We start from the raw sequence: 22,717 nt of genomic DNA, 5'->3' as shown, positions 1-22,717 counted from the left end.
GGTGTCCTGCCTCATGAAAAACCAACATCTCTATATTCCAATATGCCCTGGATAGAGGACCCATGTGAAAACCAAGTAGAGCTGATGGGGCTTCCTCTTTAAAAATAACAATTTATTATATGGCTTTGTCTTACAAGGACTGGGAACTACCAAATTCACGAATTTGATTGGCTAAAATCGATATTGAAAGTGGTCTAGATTTTCCCATCTAGACCGTCATCTAGACCGGTAATGTTTTGCAGTGAAAAAGTTGCAAAGTAAAATGAAAAATCATTGACTAGTTTCATCTAACAATATTTATTTATGGAAGTGCCAAAAGCCCTAATGAGAAAAAAAGTAAAGAGGACGAGCAAACTTTGGCAGAATTAAATTCAGCTCATCGCCGCTCTCAGGCAAAATGTCTGCTACTACAAACCAGTTACAATAAACGAATTAAATTGTTCTTGTTTGCGCCATATAATAAACATCTTATTAACCGAGCTTAGTCGGTCTGTATGGGAGAATCTTGACCTCGGTCGTGTTTACAGTCCTCATTGCGTTCGGTCTGTACTGACGACCTCGGTCAAGATTCTACCATACAGACCTCCTACTCGGTTAATAAGAGCTAATTTTGAACTATTCCTTTATTTTAATTTCTCCTCTCCAAGTAGGACAAGATCTACCCCGCAGAAACACCTATCCTGCCAGCAAAATTACTGACTACAGATCAACTATACCGTCAAATTCTCATAACTTGAATTGCAAGGAATAAATGTCCATTAGTGGGGAGAATTAAAATTTCGAACTAAGGTCCAAATGTCTCACCGTCTCTGTTGTTGGACCGTAGTACATAGAGGCTTCTATGGATCTAAAATCGTTAGGGCTTGTCAGCTTTGATTGGTCGTTTATTTCACACGTGTGACCTGCGTCTGCGCAGTTAAATGATTGACAGCGTGTGTCACTTAGGCATTCCAACGCGCAGTCCAGTGGACAAGTCACGCTATAAGTAGCGATCACATGATTAACCAGAGCATGACCTGAATTACGGAAGAAAGCAATAAACAATGATTTAGTCGAAGGCCACTAAATAGTCACTTTAGAGCGTTTTCACTCACGTGGACAGCAGCGATGCAAATTTATTGGAATAAGGAAAGTGTTTGCGTGAGAAAAGAGTTCAACTCCCACAGGACTGGTTTGGAACACCAACATGGCCGCCGTTTCATAGTTTTGGGGCACCAATATTGCAATATGGCTGCAAGACGTTATGTGAAAACACTCTATTATGCGGAAAACCATCTTTAATTTCTTTTTATTTGTGACTGGATTGATGAAAACGTGGTCAAATAAAAGTGTGCTGTTTTGCACTAAATAAAATATGGAGAAGAGCACATTGAGAATCGAAGATAAGCGAGTGGTGGGGAAAAATGGACATTCCTTTGAATTTTCATATCGTCTACTTTGGAGAAAAACGCTTATACTAGGGTGAAATTTTCTTTTACACGGTTTTCATAAATCCAGGCATATTTGTTGTCATTGAAATATTTTCCTATTTGGAAAATTACGGGGATTGCTAGCAACCTTACACATCCCTTCTAACAACATCACCTATGTAAGACCCTGTACTGAATTGCTTGTTTTTTGCTGTGAGTATTAAATATAAAAGATGTTGAACATGGCTATTCTTGTCTAAGAAAACGTTATAATTAATTTTTTTGACTGAGAAAACTGATTGCAAAATACCCTAACCCTATCAAGTAGACAAATAAGGGTCGAGATTTAAATTCCTAGTGTGAAAAATGTCAGAATATATTATAGTGAAAACTAAGAAAACTCCTTTTTTTGATGGTTTGGTGGAGTTTTCGTACTTCCAGCTTAAAATTTTACCGTAATCAGCACCCCCACGTGGATTCGTTTAAAACCTGAATAGTTTTATTTTCTCTCAAGCCTCTCCTTGAATAATTTTCTTTTTTGATAACGTATGAAAAATCCTAGACTTACTTAAAGGTTTTCTTTTAAACAATAATGTATAACTCTTACTGAGTAAAGTGATTTATATTAATCATAAACTTTACACATTACCTTTCTGTGCTTGTTTGAATCTTCCGTATCGCAAACATGATAGTCGACCCGGGTTTAAAGCTCCTGTTAAATTCTGAGCCGAAGTTACTAACTTCCAGTATAAAAGAGACTGAAAATGGAGACATAAAATTCTCCTCATGATACTTGGCTTTCCTTCAGACTCGGCATAGTTATTAAATTTTCTTGTCAATACTTTTCACAGTTCAACGGCAGCTGTTTGCAATGATTACATAATCAGCTATAGAATCAGCTTGAAACTAGTGTTCAACATAATCACCACATCTAGTTCAATTATAACTTGTTTAGGTTTTAGGCTACAACATCTTTACAGGAGTCCCATAATATGAGGTGCATTATTCAAAGTTCTTTTTGTTTCAACATTTGTTCGCCGGATTGTGTTTTCTTCATCGAGACAAGAATAAAGTCAAAGACCGACGGTATTGAACTTTACAATAATAGATAAGTGGGAAACCTCTTTCGGTGATGTTTCCTCAAGCTTCCTCAGCAGACTACAGACTTCATGACTTTCTGGCATTTTCTCAAACTCATTGATAATTCATCAGGTTTAAGGTAATCATTACCGCGACGAAGTTTGGACATCTGATCTTTAAATTAGCATAGATTTTTACGATTTTATTTCTGCGTTTTCTCCTCAGTTTTAGATTCGATTGAGAAGATATATCAAACACTCAAGACAGTGTTTGATCACATTTCCAAACACCTCAAAGTCCGTCAAAAACACTCCATTGCGCGTCGTATTTTCAACTCTCTTCTGGATGTTTGGAAATGTGGTCAGACATAGCCTTTCGTGTTTGATATGTCTTCCCGTTGATTAATTTTGAAAGTTGTTTAGTCGCAAACACACAGCTAAAGCGGCAAAATAGGTCTAAGACTAATATAAATCATCAATTATTCACTAGAATTAATGATTTGAACTGATGAAAAATTGAGAATAAAGTTTAGCCGAAAGTTTGTTGCTAACTAAGTATCTTACCTAGATCGCACCAATTATATCAACAACAGCCTCCATTTGGCGCGAAATATGCTCGGATATTTGTCCGCAGACATCATCTGTTGTGAGCTCTGAGGAACAGATAATGTCCAAGGATAAATTTCCGAGCACAATTTCGCGCATAATGGAGATTGGGTTATTGCGTTTATTATCCTTGTCTTGTCCGCTCTCTTTTAGCTTCCGTTTGGGAAGATCTGTTTCCTTCTGCAAGCGTTGAAATATATTGTTCAAAATGTTTAGGGCTGTTTAATTTAACAATTCAGTAACAAAGTAACGGTGAATGAAAATTTTGAAAACTGGGGAAAATCACTTGAGGGACATCATCTCATCCCCAGGAGCCCATGGTCATGGGCTCCAGATACCCCCCATTTTGAACTGCATCACATGACGTGTTTAGACCAATTTCGCCCATGACAAAAAACAATCATAAAATAATGATAAAATAATGATAACACACAAAAAAAGGATTGGTGGATATACGTATTCGACCACGTCTTTCAAAGCGCTCCATAACTTCTGAAATGAGCAAACACAACAATAACGTCAGTTCATCTCGTTGTAAAAATGCGATTCGTTGCCAGTTTGTTGAAAACATGTAATAAACTACTATCAACCTGCTCAGTGTGGTGAGGTAGAATAACGTCTAACTTTGGCCAGCTCAGCCTATAGCTTCGTCAGCTGAGACGACATTCCATGCAATTTATTTGGCAAAAACAGAAGCTACCATTTGTCAGAATGAGATGGCGCTTCGATTTCCCGGGATTGTTTTAGGCGGATGAGAGACTGGAAACTAAAAAATTTAGCAGATGGTATGGAAATTTCCACCGTTCCTTTCCGAACGGAAGAAAAGGACTGTACCTCTGGATGTGGTATATAATTTCCGAACGGATTTTCTGGAAAATGACAGCTCCATTTGACTTTCAACCGAGATTTCCGGAATTTTTGGATAAATGTAGACGGCGAGCAGTCCTGGGAACAACAACACTCTTGTGCGTGACGTAAAATTCCCGCCAAAAGTCATCAGACCGAAACCAAACAACAAAGATGGCGTACAGGGCGGAGGACTTTCAAAACCCATGATCGGTTTGTTTTCCTTGATTTCCAAGATGAGCACTTCCCCGTATTTTACCTCAAGTGGAAGACAAACACGTTCTGCAGCGAGAGAAGCAATTTCAGTTCTGTCAACGAGACAAAAACAGCCAAGAAGGCACATAAAGATCGAATGTGAGAAGCGACATCAAGAGGACTCGGCGAGCGACGATAACAAAATCGAAAATGCGGCGGCGAAAAAGCCTAAAAAGGAAGTTTCCGCTGAACAGGGGCAAACGGCAGGCTGGCAACCTGCTAACTGGAGGGAGCAGTTAGCCAACATTCGTGAAATGAGAAAATCACGCGACGCGCCGGTTGATTCCCAGGGATGCGAGAAGACAGCTGATGTAAACCAGTCACCTGAGGTGGGATTGGCGGGGGGGGGGGGGGGGGGGGGAGGAGGGTTAGTGGGTTAAATTTAAAATTATTGTAAGGCTGAGATTTTATTAACGCAATGACAAAATCATTTTTTCTTGATCTGACTCAGGGTGGTTCATGCCATTATGGGTAATCAGGGCAAATTTACAAAGAAGCAAAGCCATAAAGCAAATGTTTATCTTTATATTTCCTGTTCTGATTTCACATTTGGAGACGAAAAAACATGGTGTAGGTGGAGAAACCCCTTTTCTAGGTTTACCAGTGTTTCTGAGCCGATGGAGTGATTACTGTGGGCATAGGAATTTTTTTACGGTTAAAACTGAATGATTTAATCAAGTCTCAGCCGCTGAAGCCACAAAAATAACATCTCTGTTACGCTGATAAGTAGGCTAATGCCTGGGTCAATCGACTCAAAAACACTAGTAAATGTAGAAAAGGGGTTTCTCTAAATTTCTTCTCGAAGATGAAACTCAGAAAGGAAGTATGAAGAAAAACATATATTTTGCCACTTTGTTCCTTTGCAGTCTTGCCCTGATTACCCATAATGCCCCTTGGAACATGAACTCCTCTATTAGTGTTAAATGAAGTGGTGTAGATTTGGTTCAAAAATCTAGGATGTGAAGAGGGGATGCCGATGGGGGTTACTTCAGAATTTGTGGTGGGACTGTGCTGATGATTCTCAAAACTCTTACCTTATTTGGAACCAAAATATGTGATTTTCCACACCATATTTTCAGACATGACCTCAAACATATGTAACTTTTTTTACACCCTAAATGATATTTGATCGTAACACTTTATCAAATATAATGACTTTTTTGTCTGTCTTGCTTTTTTGAAGATAACCTGACTTGATGTTCCCAGGAAATAAAAGTTATACCCTATTTCAGTTGAAGTAGCAAAATCTATAGCCTTACTTTTAACTAAAAGGCCCATAATATAAACCGTAACCCTTCTTAGCATGCTGAAATCGTTACCAACAAAGCTTTGCAAAAAGTCTGTCTCTTATTTTTTGCAGACTGTGCGCTATCAAGTGCTCATCTCTCTCATGTTATCAAGTCAAACAAAAGACCAAGTTACCTTTGCAGCAATGGAAAAGTTGAAAGCTTATGGTTTAACAATAGAGAATGTTCTTAAAACTCCATCAAGCAAAATTGGGGAGCTAATCTATCCTGTTGGTTTCTGGAAGGTAAGTGCAAATTTGACAGTAGGAAAAAATGTCTTAAATTGTAGAGTATCCTAGGGTAAACTCAGCTCAATAACAATTATTATTAAGAGTGGCTTGCCATATGATGGAAGCTATAGTGGAGTTGTATGTAACACTTTACTCTTACAGTGCCTCTCCCTACCAGGAGTCTAAATGGGTACCAACAGGTAAATTATTAGCAGGAGTATCCTGACAAAAAGCAGGGGGGGGGGACCTCCAAAGGACTAGTCTCCCAAACAAGGGAGCAGTGATCAATACAGCAGGTCACCAATTCATGCTACAAAAACTGCTGCACAGCTTTAGAAGGGCTGACACTGATAAGCTTTCAAGTTTTGTCTAATCCATGTTTACTTATTTGTCATCTTAATATTGACGTTGCAGAAAAAGGCTGACTACATAAAAGATGCAACTAAAATTTGTGCTGAGAAGTACAATGGTGACATTCCACCCACAGTAGAAGAGTTAGTAAAACTCCCAGGTGTTGGCCCCAAGATGGCACACATTACAATGAATGTGGCATGGGGACAGGTGACTGGAATAGGTGTTGATACTCATGTCCACAGAATTTCCAACAGGCTGGGATGGGTGAAGAAACCCACCAAAGTACCAGAGGAAACAAGGCTTGCTGTGGAGAGTTGGTTACCGAGGTATACATCTTTAAATGCCATTTTTCTTTTCATTTTGACTTTTTTGTCAAAATAGAGATTCTTTCAAAAACAAACTTATGGATTATGGAATAGTTTGGATGCTCTCCCTCTCTTTTACATCTTGGTACTCTTCTTTACCTCCCTCTACCTCTTTGAAAGATTGTTCCAGAAGTCATGACACAAGGTATTCTTGGAATGGCCTTGCTGCCTACTGTGTTACAAGTGGACTTACACTCTGTGGTGCTCTCTTTCTGCAAAATGTGCTCAAATTTATCCATTTCTAAGGTCTTTTCTCTATTGTAAATGTTAATGAACTGGATCTTTTCTTGTTCATTCCATTGCCAGAAATATTTTCCAGGCCACAAGGTGATTTTATCTGTCTGTGTGAAACTGGATAGAACTGGGTACCACAAAAATGTTTTTTCTTCTGTTATCTCTATTAGGGAAGAATGGGATGAACTTAATGTGTTGCTGGTTGGATTCGGTCAACAGACATGTCTTCCCATAGGACCACTGTGTGAAATGTGCCTTAACTGCAAGATATGCCCTGAAGGACGTAGAAATACCAGGGGGAAACCCAATAAGAAAGTAAAAGAAAAATCTTCACCAGAAAAAGGTGGAAAGGCTGCTTAAAATAGAACTATGTATCTACCATGATAGGAGACAAAAACAAAAGGTATTATGGTATCTTTGGAACCCTCCTGTACTTCCACCTGGTTGTTGTTCCTGCATCTGGACTTAGATGACACATGCTTTTGTGAACAAGAGTACGAGCAGTTTTTCCCTTGCATAGCTAGTGATCTAGCCCAAGTTAGTCAAGTCAACTAGAGGTCAAAAGCTACATACTGATGTGATAATGTACATAACATGACGCTTTGCGAACTGTGTCTAAACAGTGGAAATGGTGGGAGGTCAACAACTAATCACTTTTCACTTGCAATTCTTGAACTGAATTGCATACATTTAAGGTTTACAATAGCTAAAAACTCGAAATAAAAAGGCAAGTTAGCAAGTAACAGCTATTCAGAATTAAAAAAACTGCATTGTTCCATTTTATCAAGTGAATTTTATTAAATATTATTGTCTTTCTAGGTCATAATGATAATGATGAGGACAATGATGTACTTCACAACACTTCTTTAGTCACACAAAACTCCAACCCCAGCAAAAGTCAAGTCACACCTATATTATAATATTTATTAAGTTCCCACTCATCAATAAAGAGAAAACTCCATTGATAGAACAATCTGTTTCTATCATTGAAGATGCAATGTGAAATTATTGAAAATTTGAACAATGCAAAGTTTATTGGAAAACATGTATCAGCTATGTACACTAAAATTTGAATAATAATTTTTGTATCCCTCCATTGTTTCCCCTCCATTGCTGCTCAAAAAACAGGACAAAACAACCAATGCCTCGACACCCATTCCTCTACATCAATCCCATTTGGAGCAGACTGAAAATATCACCCATGTCTGAATGGTTGATATTTGTGTCCAATAATATTGTTTTTACATATACTGACTATATTTGCCACAATTTAGTGGCAAATTGTTTTTTTTTTACAGTATTTACATACAGTGGAGGATAACCTTACATGATAAACCCACATTATCTTAAATTAAACCTTGCCTCTTTGGGAAGAAGCAGTATTTTTGGACTCTAAATTATCCTTACTGTAAATTATCAAATGTTGATATTGGCTTCTGACTGATACAATGTAGCACAGGTATTTTGTTGTCCTAGCCATGATCAAAACAAAAACATCCCTCCTATAACTGTCTTGTTTTATATTGAAAGCCAGACTCAGAGTAGAGTCATGCTTATATTTCATGTACCATACAGTAAAAGGGGACAAGACAGTTCTGCTCTAGAATTTATTAGGAATGTATCTTGTTCCAAACAAGGTAAATCCAATTTCATTCCATGAGGGTGCCTCAAACAGCACTCCTTTCTGTTTTGGAATAGCTTGTTCATGGCAGCCATTTCTTGTCATCTTTTGGATTTCTTGCAAGGGCAGAAGCTTGATACCAAATGACTTGGCTACTTTTCTGAAGGTGTGACTTTTCCCAATCACAATTCCAACATCTGATTTCAATAATGCCAGTATGTCGCCAATTGAATCACCAACAAAGACTGAAATTCCATCAGAATTATCCACAGATCTGTTGCGGAAAAGATCCTGGAATTTAATTTCCTTGTCAAAGGCACTTCTCAATTTCTTCCCAATAATACCTGAAGATAGTTCACCCTCAAGTGGAAGGCTATTTGCAAAGATGTTCAAATGTCTGAGGTGACCCAGGTTTGCATGGATCAAGTCCTGACACCAGTTAACTGATATCAAATGTAGTGGTAAGTTGACGTGATTAAGAACATTCAGACACCCAGGATTAAGCTTAACTTCTTTTGCAACTTCTTTGATGGCTTCTTTAGAAATTCCTTTAAGAATTTCACTTGCTTCAACTTCCTTAGTCATTTTCAAGTCAAATTTGTGCACCTCTTGTAGGAATGACCTCAGTCCTTTCTCGTCAAATGCCGACATATCAGGATCTGCATGAACAGAGAGGGACTTGGCCACAACCTCAAGGTGACCAGTCCAGTACTTCTTTCCCAGTTCATTCCATTGTTCATCGATAGCTTTTATTTCAGCTTGAGTAGAGGAGCAGTACTTTTCTGTTGCCTTGTACAGAAGGCTTGTTGTATCCTTTTGGGTACAGGTGCCGTCAAAATCAAAGGCAAACAGATTTACTTTCAAGCCAATCCATTCTGGTTCGCATGTCATTAATGCTGACGATGTTAGACCTGCCTCCATGATGGTAGCCATGACAACTGAATTTAAGAAAAAAGATTAACACCTTTCAGCACAAAGCTCAAAGTATAACTCTCTAAAATGATTACCAGTCAATCTTCTCATTGTTCTGAGAATAATTCAGTGTCATCAACACAACACAAATAACTTCTAGCTGAGGTTTCTTTCCTCTTAGGACAGTTGGGACGAAAAGCCAAATTTTAAACTAAATCCCTACGTTACTTCGTTTTTTTGTTTATGGATATAGAAGGTGCCCGCTCAAAACATTCAAAAGATGTTCATTTTCATAAAATGAGGGCGTTCACGCGTGACTTAACCGAATAAATATGTGGTTTCTGAGCATTTGACACAAAACATTTTTTTTTTAGCTTACACGAGTTTAGCTTAGCTTTTATCAACGGTTTCAAACTGCAGCCATAATTAGGAAATAAAATGCGTATAACTTTGTGGCCAAATCCGAACAGAATTGGCCGAAATCATTGCATGTTTTGCTCCGTTACGTAATCAGCTTCCTATTTGTCAGAGAAAAATCGAGAAATGCAAACAAAGTAGCCTACCTTTAAGGGTAAGAGTTGCTACAAAGATGTTCAAAGGAATCCTCAGACCATTGATTCTGTAAAATCGCGCAAATCTAACCATAAATTTGTCCCTCGATCTACCACAGACAGCACATACAATTTAGCACTTCCGAGAGTCCTTTGTTTATGCTGCGTTGTATCGCCTCGCTTCTGAGTTTTGTGTTCTTACAGGAAAAACCGCATAGCAAACAGATCGCGGTAGCAAAGTTTTGTCATTCAAGATGGCGGGACAAATGGCAGCAAACGCGTTGGAGAAAGTTTCAGATACGTTTTCGTTTGCAAAGAAGGTATTAGTTTCTGTTAAATAGAGCAAAAATTACTCTTCTCTCATTATTTGAAATATATGCGAGCTCAGTGAAGGTTTATTTCTTATTCGAGAATGCAAAACTTGAGTTGTACTTGAAGTATTTTTCAAATCTGTTCCCAATATTCCAGATTCCGATGCTGATGAAAGCGACCTCAGACGACGACAATCCAACATCTGGCTACATATACCAAGAAGTCAACAGTATCTTTCCCGCTTAACTTGAAAATTTAGTTTCAAAAGTATCTTGAATTAGAATTCATTTACTCACATGCCTAATTTGTAACAAGCCCGCATAGTTCTTACCCTGGTCCCAGAGGTTTTTCTTGATTTTTCTTCTTTTCGCGAAGCGGCGAACACGAGTCGTGAATTGGCAAGAAAGAAAAACCTCAGGTTACCTTGGACTTGAATCTCACTTTCGTGCAGACGCCAGCTGTCAAACGCATCAAATTGATAATTACAAAAGGGACCAATGGCAATTTAGCAATCACATGCTTTCAGCCGCTAATGGTTTCTACTCGGGTGGTGGAGAGTGGTATCACTTGACCTATTTGGCCGGAGTCAATGTGCGTCAACTGTCAGAAACATAATCCATGTCCAATACAGGTGAATCTTGAATGTGCATAAACTGAGAGCTGAAGTATTTTGCAAACAAATTCCTTCCCTAGTAGAGAGGCAAAATTTACCTCAAGAGGTGCAGTGACAGATATCCCCACCGTCCCCTTGGTATTACCAATCAAACAAACCAATCATATTGATTTGCGTGTTTGTAAAAATATCAACCAATCCGAGCTCGAGGGTCAGATCCTGATCCTGGTGTCTGCATGAAAGTGAGATTCAAGTCCAAGGTAACCAGAGGTTTTTCTTTCTCGCTGCTTTGACACTCGTGTTTTCACCGCTTTGCGGCTCTCTTGCAGCTCTCTCATGCGGAGAAAAATCAAGAAAAACCTCTGGGACCAGGGTACATAGTTCCTAGTGGCCGGCCTGAAGTAATAGTCCCAGCCTGTTTACATGGGGGTAGGATCATTCTAGTACTAACAACAGCTCAAGAATGAACCCACGTCTGTTATGTTCTAATTTTTTGTGTACTTGTGAAAACCTTGATTTCAAACATGCCTCCGGTCGAGCTACCTTATTTCAAGAGAAGTCTGAAATGCAGCACAGTGTATTAAGAAAAAAACTTTTTAAGTGTGAACTGCCCACCCCCCCAATGCCTTAAATTCAAAACTCTAGCAATGATAGTGGTTGCAGATTTTTGTTGGGGATATTTGCTTTGTCAACTGTAATTCCTTAAAATTTTGGCGCACATTTAGTGTGAGCTTCAAATTGGCTGAAATATAAAAAATTGTCGAAGGTAAAACCTCTTACTTAAGCCTAACTTGGCTCATGACTTTGAGTGCTCAACTGTGGCTCCCACTGCATGAAGTGACTAGGAGCATTGCTACACACCCTGGATAAGATGCCAGTCCATTACAGGCATTCTGTCTGGTTCTAACAATTTGCTAGTACCTAGTACTCCTGCATGGAGAGAGGTACTGAGAGTTAAAAAAGATGGATCATGTGTACTAAAGGCATCCATGGTCAAGTGTTGATCACTACCCTCGATCAAGACTCGATCGACACCTCAGTTGACACTTGATCGACGGCCCATTGATATCTCGGTTTAGAGTAGACCAAATTTTTGATTGATTTGTATAAGTTGGTCGACACTTGGCCAACTATTGACTGACTGTTGATCAAGGCTGATAGAGTGTCAACCAAGTATCGATCTTGATGTTGATCGAGTATTGATTGAGATGTCAGTTAGGGGTATCGATCAAGAGAGAATCGAGCGACACTCTGTCACGAATGCCTTTAGTACACACAATCCAAGTAGCTTGCCTAACAATGCAACACAATGATGTCAGCCAGCGTTCAAACTCAGACCACTAGATCTGGAGTCCAGCAGTGGAACACATGAGTAATGGTAACTCCTCCATAAATATTATGAGGTCATGGACAACTATTTCATTTTAACCCTTGAACAATAACAAATATCCAGGGTTGTCACAATGTTTTGAAGTCAGTGACATTGTTTTTGGATTAGGTGGCTGATTTTTTTTTTTATCTGTTTTAAGTAATTGGACATTTTGACTACCCTAATGCCTCCTGCCTTTTCAGGAGGTACTACCCCAGACTCCTTCCCACCCCAGCCCTCAAATAGAAAGTTGCATCTAAAATAAAGAGGATTTATTGGTAGATTTATTATGAATGAAACCTCCATTTGTTAAATGTTTCTTGATAAACTTGTCAGGTATAACTTATGAATCAATTAGCAGCTGCAACTCTCTTTTGGATTTTCTAGTTGGCAGATTGAAAAAACAATCTCCACATATCAAATACAAGGTAAGAGTAAAGATGGCAGAAAATTCTTGTAGTATTATGGCATTTGCATTTCAAAAGCAGGTTAATTCATAGGTTTTGGCATGTTTAGGACAATAAATAACTTTAGGCTCCAAGCAATCCTTGTCTCTCTAACTTGTGCCTCAACTTGTGTCTTTATCTTTGTCCACTACATAAGCCTTGCTAAGTCAAGTTTAGCACTGTAATGGCATTTTAATATACTCTTACTACTCTTAGGTTCTTAAAATCCTGTGCTACGTAGGAAGCAATGGCCATTCTGAGTTCAGAAGTGCACTTCGACACCAAGCGGGCATTGTTAGAGAAGCTGAAAGTGAGTACAGTGTGATGCCTATAGGCATGTGTTACATCAGTATTTAATGAGTAATGTTTTACATGTAACCCTATAAATTAATAAATGGCCCATCAATATATTAAGATTGCATGTATCAAGAAGAGACTTGGTAGATACAAATGAGTATTGTTTTAATAGCATTTTTTTTTGAAGGGGAAAAAGATTGGGCCTATATTGTTGTAGTGAGTAGAGAGACAAATAAATTTTACATAAATTTCTGTTTTGGCCAAAAAAAACAATAGGTCTCTTCGTTTAATATTTGTCCTGTGCTCAAGATACAGGTTATTTACTTCAATATGATCAAGCTTACCATTTACTTCTCAACATTAATAAATAAGTAAATGATAATCATTTATGTATTAAATCAATATGCCCAATGAGTAATTTTGATATTGTTTGACCAATTTGACCAATGGTACCTTTGATGCCTGTTAAAATCACCTCATGCTGTTAATATGACTGTGTTTGATAATACTTAGACTTACTGACTTGGTTAGTAGACCTAATTTGAACATTTTGTGATATATTTTGTTCTCTATAACCAATAATCAATACTATTGAAAGGTTACATACTAAAATACAACAAATACTGTGAATGTTATTTCAGGTTTTACTGGTCAAATGGATTATCTAAGAGGTGATGCCCTTAATCAGCGAGTGAGAGCTGCAGCATCAGTAAGTTATGAAATCTTTTGTTCAACTGGTTTTTAACTGTTAGGACTTATTTTATAAAAAGATTGTTATATTGTACAATAAACACAAGCAACTACACAAACATGGAAGAAGTGTAAAAAAAACATGAACCACAAGTATTTTCGCTACTTAAATTTCAGAACCCTGTCACCTCTGTTTTGAGCTGTAAAATTCAAAATTAAACGATAGAGTTACAATAAGTAATAGCTACATTGCTTAGACGAACTCAAAATGGACTCTTAAACATGAATAGTGCTTTAATGCTTTGCACCAACGTTATGGTTCGTTATAACGTTCTGAAGGTAAAGCTACATTGTTTTAGGTTTAGGTACAATAAAGCTTAAAGTTTGCTGACCTTTGGAATACAACTGCTTATGCAAGCAAGCAATGCCGCCATGAATGGCTCATTGAGAATGTACGTCACGCTCCATTTAAAACTATATTTTTTGGCGTGACAGTAAAATCTCATATAATGTTCAGAGCAAAAAAGTGGGATTTCTGAGATGAAATTTTTATTTTTCTTGATGAGCTTGTACTTGAAAAAGAAAGACTATCATAAACTTTTAATGAATGTACTTTTACGGTGATTTCTAGTCTGTACTGCACACTGTTGAGAGTTTGTTTACATTGTTTCTTTTGATTTATGTAAGATATCCCAAAATGAAATATTTTGCAACTACTTACATTCATGAAGTAAATTCAAAGTTTCATGTCAACTGCTATTATGGATGCAAAGCTTTATGTTTTTTTTGTTTTTTTTGTTTTTGTTTTTTTTTTTCTGATAACACTTGATGAAACAACTATGTAGCTTTAAAAATAAAAGAAACTGCTGGAAAAAGAATTTAATTTAATGCCTCAAAGATAAGGTAAACCATTTGTAACAAATAACATCAATTTACATTCCTTCAAGTGAGACTCGTGACAAACACTGGCCTGGGGTGCTGAGACTGTGCAGTAAGGACTGGAAATCATATTTTAAGTGAAGCATGTCAAATTTACTACCAAGAGCTTTGATTGTAATAAAAAGTGATTACTATATGATGTTTTCATGCAGGAATTGATTGAACTTCTCTTCAATGTTGAGAACACTGGATCAACAACCATGCATGGTAGGTGAGATGGCGGTTAGTGTAAAAATCCTTAATGTTTTGAAATTTCCAGGGGATATTACATGTAAAAAACAGAGAGGGAACACAAAGCAAGAATAAGAGGGGTCCTTTGATCAAATCACAAAGTACAGGTGGAAATATCATTTTGTGAGGGATGCTTACTGTCAGTAACAATCTTCCATTGATACTGAATTCACAGGGTTTCTTGGGAGACAATAATTGATAGCTAACTCTGAAAAAAAGTTATTTTATTTTTCAAGTTTAATACCTCTAGAGACCAAATGTAATATTATACATCAAGCACAAGAGACTGTGTAGTTTAAGCATCACTTTTCTACGCAGATTTTTTATAATAATTATTAAATATATTCCTTGCAAACTTGTAGCGATGACAGGACCAACTGGAAAGAAGATGGAAGGATTTGGAAATTCACCTTCACAACCAGCAAGTAAGTATAACTATGTTGCCTTAAAGCTACAAAGAATGTCAGTTGTTTGCATTGATTTCATAGTATGACTTGTGTCTCACCATATGTAATTTAGGACCAGTGTAGTAGACTCTAGTGGGGGATCTTAATGCAATGCGACTGAACATGCAGCAAGTTCTATTATATAATTAGAACATTTAAGTCTGATATCAGAGCTTGCATATTTACGGTAAAAGTTTGTTTCATTGCCTAGGGCACATATCAAATCATTCTGTGAACTACACACACTCTGTGACAATCATTCATATTTGAAGCAATATAGGTACATGTAGGTAAAGTCTGCATACAAACTAAGTGGCCCATCAGGCCGGTGCTTATCCCGGTTTCTGTAGCATGAAGTTACTAGCAGTTTTTCTACTCCCCCCTCCGCCCCCCCTCCCTAATGGGATGCTGGTCCATTGCAGGGTTACCTCCAGCATTCTTAGGTTACTGGTACCCATTTATACACCTTTTGGTGAGAGGCAGTGTCAGAGTCAAATGTCTTCCCCAAGAACACAACACTATGTCCCCAGGGCTCAAATCCAGACCACTCAATCTGGAAGCAAGCGCACTGACCATAAGGCCACCCTGCCTCCCACACATTTGAAGTAATACATCAAAACAAAAGATCATGTTTGACCACAGTCATTTCCAAACACCAAGAAGAAACTTGAAAATACAATGTGTATTGGAGTATTTTTGATGAACACTGAGGTGTTTGGAAATGTGGTTGAACACTGTCTTGAGTGTTTGATATCTTCTCAATGGAAACTAAAACAAAGAAGAAAATGGAGAAAGAAATGGTAAAAATCTATGCTAATTAAGATCAGATATCCGAACACTGTCACAGTCATGATTTCCTTGGTTTAAAAGTGATGTGTGGTTTTCTGCTGGCTGAGGAATGAATAAAACAAAAAACGTTTTTCTCACACACTGTTTGGAGACTGAGTACAAGTTCGTGTGGGGTTTCAAGTCAGGTTTTGTTATCTGCCAGTGCCTGACATGCCCCACCCACCCACCCATGAAGTATTTTTAGAGTCTATTAAGAAGTTGCAGTGAATTTATTCTCTAGCCACTTTTTTGTGCTGTTGTAAGACAGTTATGTTAAGTGTTGTTATGTTAATAAAGGTCAGGCTGCGTGGTTCAGCTTGGCATGGCTCCCAGCAGTGTGTGGGAATAATTATTATTGAGTTTGTGAAGTGTAGTTCATAATATATGTCTTGTGTATTCATTATGTGAGCTTTTCAAGCACTCAGTGTTTGCAATTTCCTTTTAATGTGTCGCACTCACTGTCAATTTCTTGCATATGTGTGGTTAGTTGGTAACATGCGCTTTCAACAGCTTTCTTTTGTCTTTTATTGCTCTCTAGAGAATAAAACATGGCTAGACTCTGTAAAAAACCTAGCAGAACGTTTTCCAGATACAGCTAGTCGTTTGACGTCCAAGAATGAGAAAGAATACATGCCAACAACTGGTGGATCAGGCATTACATTTGTGAACTACTCTGAGTCTTCAAATGTTGATTCAGGTATTTGTACATTTATCAATTGAGGCATTCATTAAAAATTCTGTCATGTTGGTACTAGGTTTGTTCTAGCATGACATTTGATATCAAAACTCAGAGGCATTCCTTGATTGTGTCGTTCTAGAAAATATATCCACCCCACAGAGATACACTGCAAATTCTGAGGGAGAAGAGCTAGGTCTCAAAGGCATGAAATTTTGTATATATTTTCTGGCACAACACATGATCTTTCAATGATCACTTATTGTATGCTTGTTTTGATGAATATAATGATATTTCCCATATGAGGACGAGATACACAAATTAATGTATTACTTACACAAGGTTTTTAGACAGATTAACAAAGAAACTGTTTTCCATGTAAATTTCTTCACAGGTTTTAAGACATTTCTGGATGGTGAAGACTCTGATCAGTAAGACATAACTCTTTTGTCTATGAATTTAATTTACTGAGATCCTCAATCTGATGATGATCACAATTAAGGAAGCAGACACCTCAGCAAACACTGTAGCTTAAGAGCCTTAGTTTGTAGCAAAAACCACTGCGATGGACTTCACTAGTGATATGAGTACATTGACAACATTTGACACAATAGTATTCTGAATGCTGTGTTTGCATTTTGTTGAATAAAATATGAAGTCTTCAGGGTGTAACCCTTCAGGCATGCTCTTACTATGATGCACTAGCCTAAAAATCATTCTCACTAGCTTGCAATAAGTTTATCTCTTACAGTTCTTCTAAAGTAGCCAGACTGGAAAATTCACTAGTCCTCAGCTATTGCACATTTTCTTTGCATAATGTCTTTCATGCTTGTGTCATGCTAATAGTGTTGTATTTGTTTGCTCATGAAAAACAGGCTCTAACTAAGAAATAATTGTTGTGTGGTTAAGTGTATTTCATCTGTTATTACTGCTGGAACTACCAGTAATGATTTATGAGATCAAGTATTTGGTTGCCTGTCCCTAAAATAGTGATCAGTAATGCCAGCCAAAAGCAATATAAATTATAGAATTTTGTATTGTCCTTTAAGGTCAGCAGAGGACCAAGAAGCAGGTGAACCAGAAAACACGTTGTCTGTAGAGGGTAATCTTGTCGACAATATCACATCTGAAGGTGGAATACGTGCTGTGCCTTCTAAGGAAGCCTTGAACCAGTTCACAAAAAGGTAAAACAATTTCAAGTCTTTTATTCCAATGGAACAGAGCCCTCTGCATAAAGGCATAAAGGCTTATCAATCCTATAGATTCTTTTTTCACAGTCAGTTAGTAGACTGCTTGCAGTGTGGTTTTCTCTTAAAGATCAGGAAAGGAGTATGGACAAGGGAGACAAGAGGGGATTGGAATGAAACACATGCACATTTTGTGTCAACCCCTTGTCATTCATTCTGCCTTTTTTTTCATAATTTTTACCCTCACAAGGATACAACTCTTATCACACCCTAAGAGAACAAGCAGATTGTAAGCAGTCAAGTTTCCATGATTACAATTTACCACCTTTTAACATTAAAGTTTCTCCAAGAGCATAACATGTAATGATCCTACCTTGACCAGGACTAAACACACAACCCTTGGTCTAGAATTTAATGCAGAAATTGCTAAGTTGAAGAGTCCAGTGAAAGATGGCGTGACCATCTCAAGTGATTCTTGAATACTGGTTGTATAAAAACGATTGTCTCAGCGCTTTTTGTGGGGCCACTTATATATGAAGCTTAAGCAATGGGGTGGCCATGTTAACTACCATAAATACTGGCGGATAAGCCACACCTTTTTACACTAACTTTTCCTCTGAAAATTGGTAATTATCATAACAATGTCACCGTAAGGCCTTTGTCCTCCATAACTATCTGGCTCAACTGGCTGTCTCCATGCCTTACAATCCTATGATGTTTAATGTGCACAAAAGTGATTGGGGATCAGATATCCTACACATACCTTCATGAAGATTTTCTTTCTCAAAAGGTGTTCTACCTTGAATCTTAATAAAGTGCTGGAGGCTCTAAACAACAGATTGTTGGAACCAGTAACAGACGTGCAGTTGGTAGGTACATGTACATGTACATGTAATTGTAGGTGATTGTATGGGGCAGAGTGAAATTAAGGAGAAATATCACACTATTTGCTGACATTGCCCATGTTGCACAGATATGAGTGCAATTTGCAAATGGTCCACCCTCAAGTGATTTAAATCTGTTGCTTTATGAGCTCTGAGTTCTGAAATTAGTTTTTTAACTTACATCGTCCAGAACACAGAATCAGCATGTTTGTTTTTAGAAGTCAGGTAACTTAAAAATTGCTGTGATCTTCAGCAGTCTTACAGTATGCCGAAAACTTTCTAGGAGTATTCTAGGTTTTTTACTATAATTGTTGAGCTTTGTAAATACATGGATCAATTCAATATAATATAGCAAGTGTTCTAGACTAACTGTTGTTATTTGTTTGTTTTGGTTTTTCCATATCTTTGTGCCAAAGTCATTCCTTTAACTGTCCTGTAGCTCAACCAGTCCTTTTCACTTTTTCTAGAAATCACTCCATGTCTTGGAGCATCTCCTAAAAAGTGATATTCCTTGTGTGGCCAGTAGAATGTCTCAACATTGCACAAATCTACAAGAGATTACAAGAACAGAAAGTGGTAATGTGCTTTCTAAAGCTAAAAAGGTGAGTCACTGTTTGAAAATCCAGTCATCGTTTGCATTTTTATGGATGGTAACAAGTTCCTCCTGAGACTACTTTTTTTTGTCCATAAATTTCTAATCAAAACATCACTTCTACCATTCAATATTTTACTGTCAATTGAGAAACTTTCTAAAGGAAGTTCAGTTCTTAATGAAAAGCCTCACTTGCTCTGGAGTGATGGCCAGCTGGTTGGGATTTCTTTAAATGAAGCAAGCTCTGTCACTACCAAAAGCAAAAACTCCAGATTCAAATTCTAACTCATTTTTCATGATACTGAATTGAAAACAAGTTGTACCCTATGAATTTACTGAGCACTCAGTAGCCTTCATTTGATTGGTCACACACTAGTGACTTATCCAGAGACTAAACAGTTTGGGTAATTTTGACGTAAAGTTTGAATCTGGAACTGGGCACTGAAGTTTTGAGTCTTATGCAGACACTCAAAACCACATTGAAAAGTTACCCAGACACCTATACTTTCAGGTTGTTTTGTTTTTCAGATCATCTTATTGATTAACGTAAAAGTGGAGAAAGAGAAAGTCCAAAAAGGTCAGTGCCTTGCATTTTATTTTATTTCCATAGAGAAAAATACTCTCATTCCGGCGTGGGCGGCCTGGGCCTGCTCACCAAGAAAAGTTTGACATTTAAACACCCGGAAATACGTTTTCCAGACGGTATAAGGGTCTCAAGAAAATGAAGACTACCCTTACCATACTCATTGTTTACTATTTGACAAGATGTGCAAAATTTCATCTATGGAATAACAGAATGACGATCCACAGACTTATAAGTTCAATATAATGAACAGTAGCATATGAAAGTACGTCTTAGTACCTTTGATTTGAATGGTTATACACCGAGGTTTAATCTACAAAATTAGATGTGAGAACTACCTTTCAAAAGAAATTCAGTAAGGAACAACTGGGTTTGAATACATGGTGAGTTTTGAAAGCATTTTTTGTTTTTCCTTTCAGACGTTCACACTACAAGAGAGGTGGCCAGCGAGGATCTTTTAAATGTACGGAATGTAGGAGACCTCATTTGTTTGTTTCAGTATCCTTGTTTATTATTGCAATATCAGGACTTTTTAATTAAAACGCGGTTATTTAGGCCCACACGAAAATTGCAAAGAAAATGTACAAATAAGTTGACACATAAATAGGTGACTTGAAATGTCCTTAGAGAAAACAACAAAACAATGTCTAGTATGGCAACTTTTCTTTTTTTTTCTTGCGATATGCTAAAATTCCTTAATAATTCCTTTCCAATACTTTTTGGCAGGTGGGTGATGCTCAAAGTTCCTTTGCACAACAGTTTGCAGTGGATGACACTCCAACTCTATTTTCTGGAATGAGTTTGCACTCGGTAAAACATACAATTTGCTTACTGACCACAGTAATACATTAATATTAATTTGAATTAATAATATTAATATTAATTAATATTAATTCTCTTGGCCCTGTCCAAGGAGAAATGCAGATCTATACCTAGAAAGGATGAATAATCTTTTGTATACACTGTACACTTGAACTGACTATCTACTGAACCAAGTTTTGGAAAGTATCATCATTTGTGTTTGCTAAGTTGTGATAACAACAACCACAACAAAAAACAAAAACTTTTATTTCACTCCAGAGTTAGGAATTACACTCATTTTATAGAGTAAAAACAAAAATGACAGGGGTGCTGGATACCCGAAATAACCTACGAGTTTAAAATGCCAGGCAGCCACTTAAAAAAAAAAAGATTTTTTACATGTTCAGGTCAAGGACACAAACAAACATAGACACACACTCAAACAGAAATAAACAAGGTTAAGCTAACTACAAGTAGACTAAAGTTCTTACATTGCAAAACAGTATTTTTATACAGGAAGAGCGATGTGCCGATATCTAATAATTTTTTTTTTGTTTTCACTTTGCAGAAGACAGAGATCACTTCAAGATCACAACCGTTTGTCTCCAATACAACTATTTCTGAGAAAAGACCCTCAGAGGACGTACTTGATGTTTTTCAGGGACTTGATCTTTCCAGTAGAAATCACACGCTAAAAAATGAGAACAGTTCCAGACAAACGTCCCACAGTTCGAAATCAGAGTTAGATGATTTGTTCTCTGTGACTGCAGAAAATACAGGACCTACTTTCGTCAGTAAAGGTCAAGAACCCGTCAAGGATAGCGTGACAGATCTGTTTGATCCCTTGTGTAACGACGGTGCGAGTTCTTTTGGAACACATGTCACGCAGCCTTGCGTAACGTCAACCATTGAACCAGGAAATGAACGTTTTTCGGATTCAAGGACGAACAGTGAAACAGGCCCACAGCTAATAAGTTATAGAAACAGTTTGATTTCTCCTCAAGGCAATATCTTACCACCAGTTAGTTCGTCAAATGAAAATAGGGTCAACCCAGGTTTAGATGGCTTACATGCTCTCAGTAATTTGAACAGTTTGTCACACAACAGAACTACGGAACCTCAGGTCACGTTGCCAAGGAGTGGTTTACTAATGGCAAACCAGCATTCCTCAAATTTTCCGAACAATTCTCATCCAGCACTCCAATTTTCTGGTTTAAGTGGCTCTTCCACGATTCCTTTGAGACTTCCGAAACAGCCGAGTCAAAGAACGGACTTCAGTTTTGTGGGGAAATCTGGCAAGGCCGATGCGTTCAGTTTTGTCCAAGATGAAATGAAGGCGAGAAAGTAGAAAATTTACGAGACCTTATAATATGTTTTTAAGTCTCTGTGTACATTGTAACCTTAAAGTATTACTTTGCCAAGGTACGAAAACACCAAAGATGAACCGAACCAAGCCGTTGGTCAATAAAATTATATTTAGAAAAAGGCGTTTAAAAATAGCTGGCAAGCGCGATCAGTCTGGAAGAAAAAGGAGTGGTCCAGCTGAAAGATCTGGACTACGAGGTTAACTAATCATATTGCAGGAAAAAAACAGGAAAATAAAAGTTCTTACGGCTGGTAACGATTTCAGCATTTTCCTGTTCTTTTACTTCAACACTGTGGTATTCTGTTAAAGAAGTGAAACAATAAAGAACTGGAGAAGATATGCCAAGAAGACGACTACTACTTGTTCACCGATAATTGGAGATTTCTTCGGTGCCATTTTCATGCGGCTTTTAAGAGCACCCTTAAGCTTCATGTTCTCATAACCCTTGTGCCACTGAACCCCTTCCAGATACTCGTGACCGTTTCTAGCTACCTAAGGCGTTTATGAGACCATAGTTACTATGATGGGACCTTCCACAAAAAATCTCTCAGGGCGTTTTTTTACAGGATTGCGTGAAACTTCGTTGAGAAGGCACCTGTGAAAATATTGCCAGAACAGGGCTAAACGTATGAAAACATTGCGTTTAGCTCCCCAAAATGAATGCGGCACGTACATTTATTTTCATGTTAGTCCTAGAACTAAGGTGATA

At 37.6% G+C, this 22,717-nt stretch overlaps 3 protein-coding genes across 6 annotated transcripts; 2 read left to right on the top strand and 1 right to left on the bottom strand.

Moving 5' to 3' along the window:
- The first annotated feature begins 4,068 nt into the window (after positions 1-4,068).
- LOC110065197 (endonuclease III-like protein 1) lies at positions 4,069-7,447 on the top strand. Its single transcript, XM_020772306.2, has 4 exons — positions 4,069-4,524; positions 5,556-5,726; positions 6,126-6,391; positions 6,835-7,447. The coding sequence occupies exons 1-4, from the start codon at positions 4,147-4,149 to the stop codon at positions 7,022-7,024; spliced, it is 1,005 nt and encodes a 334-aa protein (XP_020627965.2). The 5' UTR covers positions 4,069-4,146; the 3' UTR covers positions 7,025-7,447.
- A 498-nt stretch (positions 7,448-7,945) lies between these two features.
- LOC110065196 (uncharacterized) lies at positions 7,946-9,916 on the bottom strand. The gene is made up of 2 exons (XM_020772305.2): positions 9,761-9,916; positions 7,946-9,223 (listed from the first exon to the last, which is right to left on the bottom strand). Exons 1-2 carry the CDS (start codon positions 9,840-9,842, stop codon positions 8,265-8,267), a joined length of 1,041 nt encoding a protein of 346 aa, XP_020627964.2. The 5' UTR covers positions 9,843-9,916; the 3' UTR covers positions 7,946-8,264.
- Positions 9,917-9,918: 2 nt separating this feature from the next.
- Positions 9,919-22,356, top strand: LOC110065195 (AP-4 complex accessory subunit Tepsin-like). Of its 4 annotated transcripts, none has more exons than XM_089290053.1 (16): positions 9,919-10,068; positions 10,217-10,289; positions 12,379-12,470; positions 12,705-12,798; positions 13,427-13,494; positions 14,567-14,621; positions 15,008-15,070; positions 16,458-16,562; positions 16,990-17,026; positions 17,645-17,779; positions 18,573-18,651; positions 19,134-19,268; positions 19,787-19,835; positions 20,261-20,304; positions 20,568-20,651; positions 21,211-22,356. In XM_089290053.1, the coding sequence occupies exons 1-16, from the start codon at positions 10,003-10,005 to the stop codon at positions 21,988-21,990; spliced, it is 1,959 nt and encodes a 652-aa protein (XP_089146179.1). In that variant the 5' UTR covers positions 9,919-10,002; the 3' UTR covers positions 21,991-22,356. The 4 variants fall into 4 exon arrangements, with proteins under 4 accessions (XP_089146179.1, XP_020627961.2, XP_020627962.2 ...); XM_020772302.2 differs by having other exon boundaries at positions 16,458-16,616; XM_020772303.2 differs by lacking the exons at positions 9,919-10,068; positions 10,217-10,289 and adding an exon at positions 11,751-12,051 and having other exon boundaries at positions 12,430-12,470; positions 16,458-16,616.
- Positions 22,357-22,717: the final 361 nt, after the last annotated feature.

Source organism: Orbicella faveolata, unplaced genomic scaffold (assembly GCF_042242905.1).
Source record: "Orbicella faveolata isolate gen_17 unplaced genomic scaffold, um_ofav_v1 contig_2, whole genome shotgun sequence".
In the NCBI taxonomy this organism is placed as follows: Eukaryota; Metazoa; Cnidaria; class Anthozoa; order Scleractinia; family Merulinidae; genus Orbicella; species Orbicella faveolata.
Note: the sequence above shows the minus strand (reverse complement) of the source record. Positions and strands in the feature narration are given on the sequence as shown.

Coding starts and splice junctions, on each gene's coding strand:
- LOC110065196 (XM_020772305.2), bottom strand. CDS start 9,842: ATGGTTAGATTTGCGCGATTTTACAGAATCAATGGTCTGAGGATTCCT. Junction 9,224..9,760: donor AGCAACTCTTACCCTTAAAG/GTAGGCTACTTT, acceptor TCTTAAATTCAG/TTGTCATGGCTACCATCATG.
- LOC110065195 (XM_020772302.2), top strand. CDS start 10,003: ATGGCGGGACAAATGGCAGCAAACGCGTTGGAGAAAGTTTCAGATACG. Junction 12,799..13,426: donor CATTGTTAGAGAAGCTGAAA/GTGAGTACAGTG, acceptor ATGTTATTTCAG/GTTTTACTGGTCAAATGGAT. Junction 14,622..15,007: donor TGGATCAACAACCATGCATG/GTAGGTGAGATG, acceptor GCAAACTTGTAG/CGATGACAGGACCAACTGGA.
- LOC110065197 (XM_020772306.2), top strand. CDS start 4,147: ATGATCGGTTTGTTTTCCTTGATTTCCAAGATGAGCACTTCCCCGTAT. Junction 5,727..6,125: donor ATCCTGTTGGTTTCTGGAAG/GTAAGTGCAAAT, acceptor TTGACGTTGCAG/AAAAAGGCTGACTACATAAA. Junction 6,392..6,834: donor GTGGAGAGTTGGTTACCGAG/GTATACATCTTT, acceptor TATCTCTATTAG/GGAAGAATGGGATGAACTTA.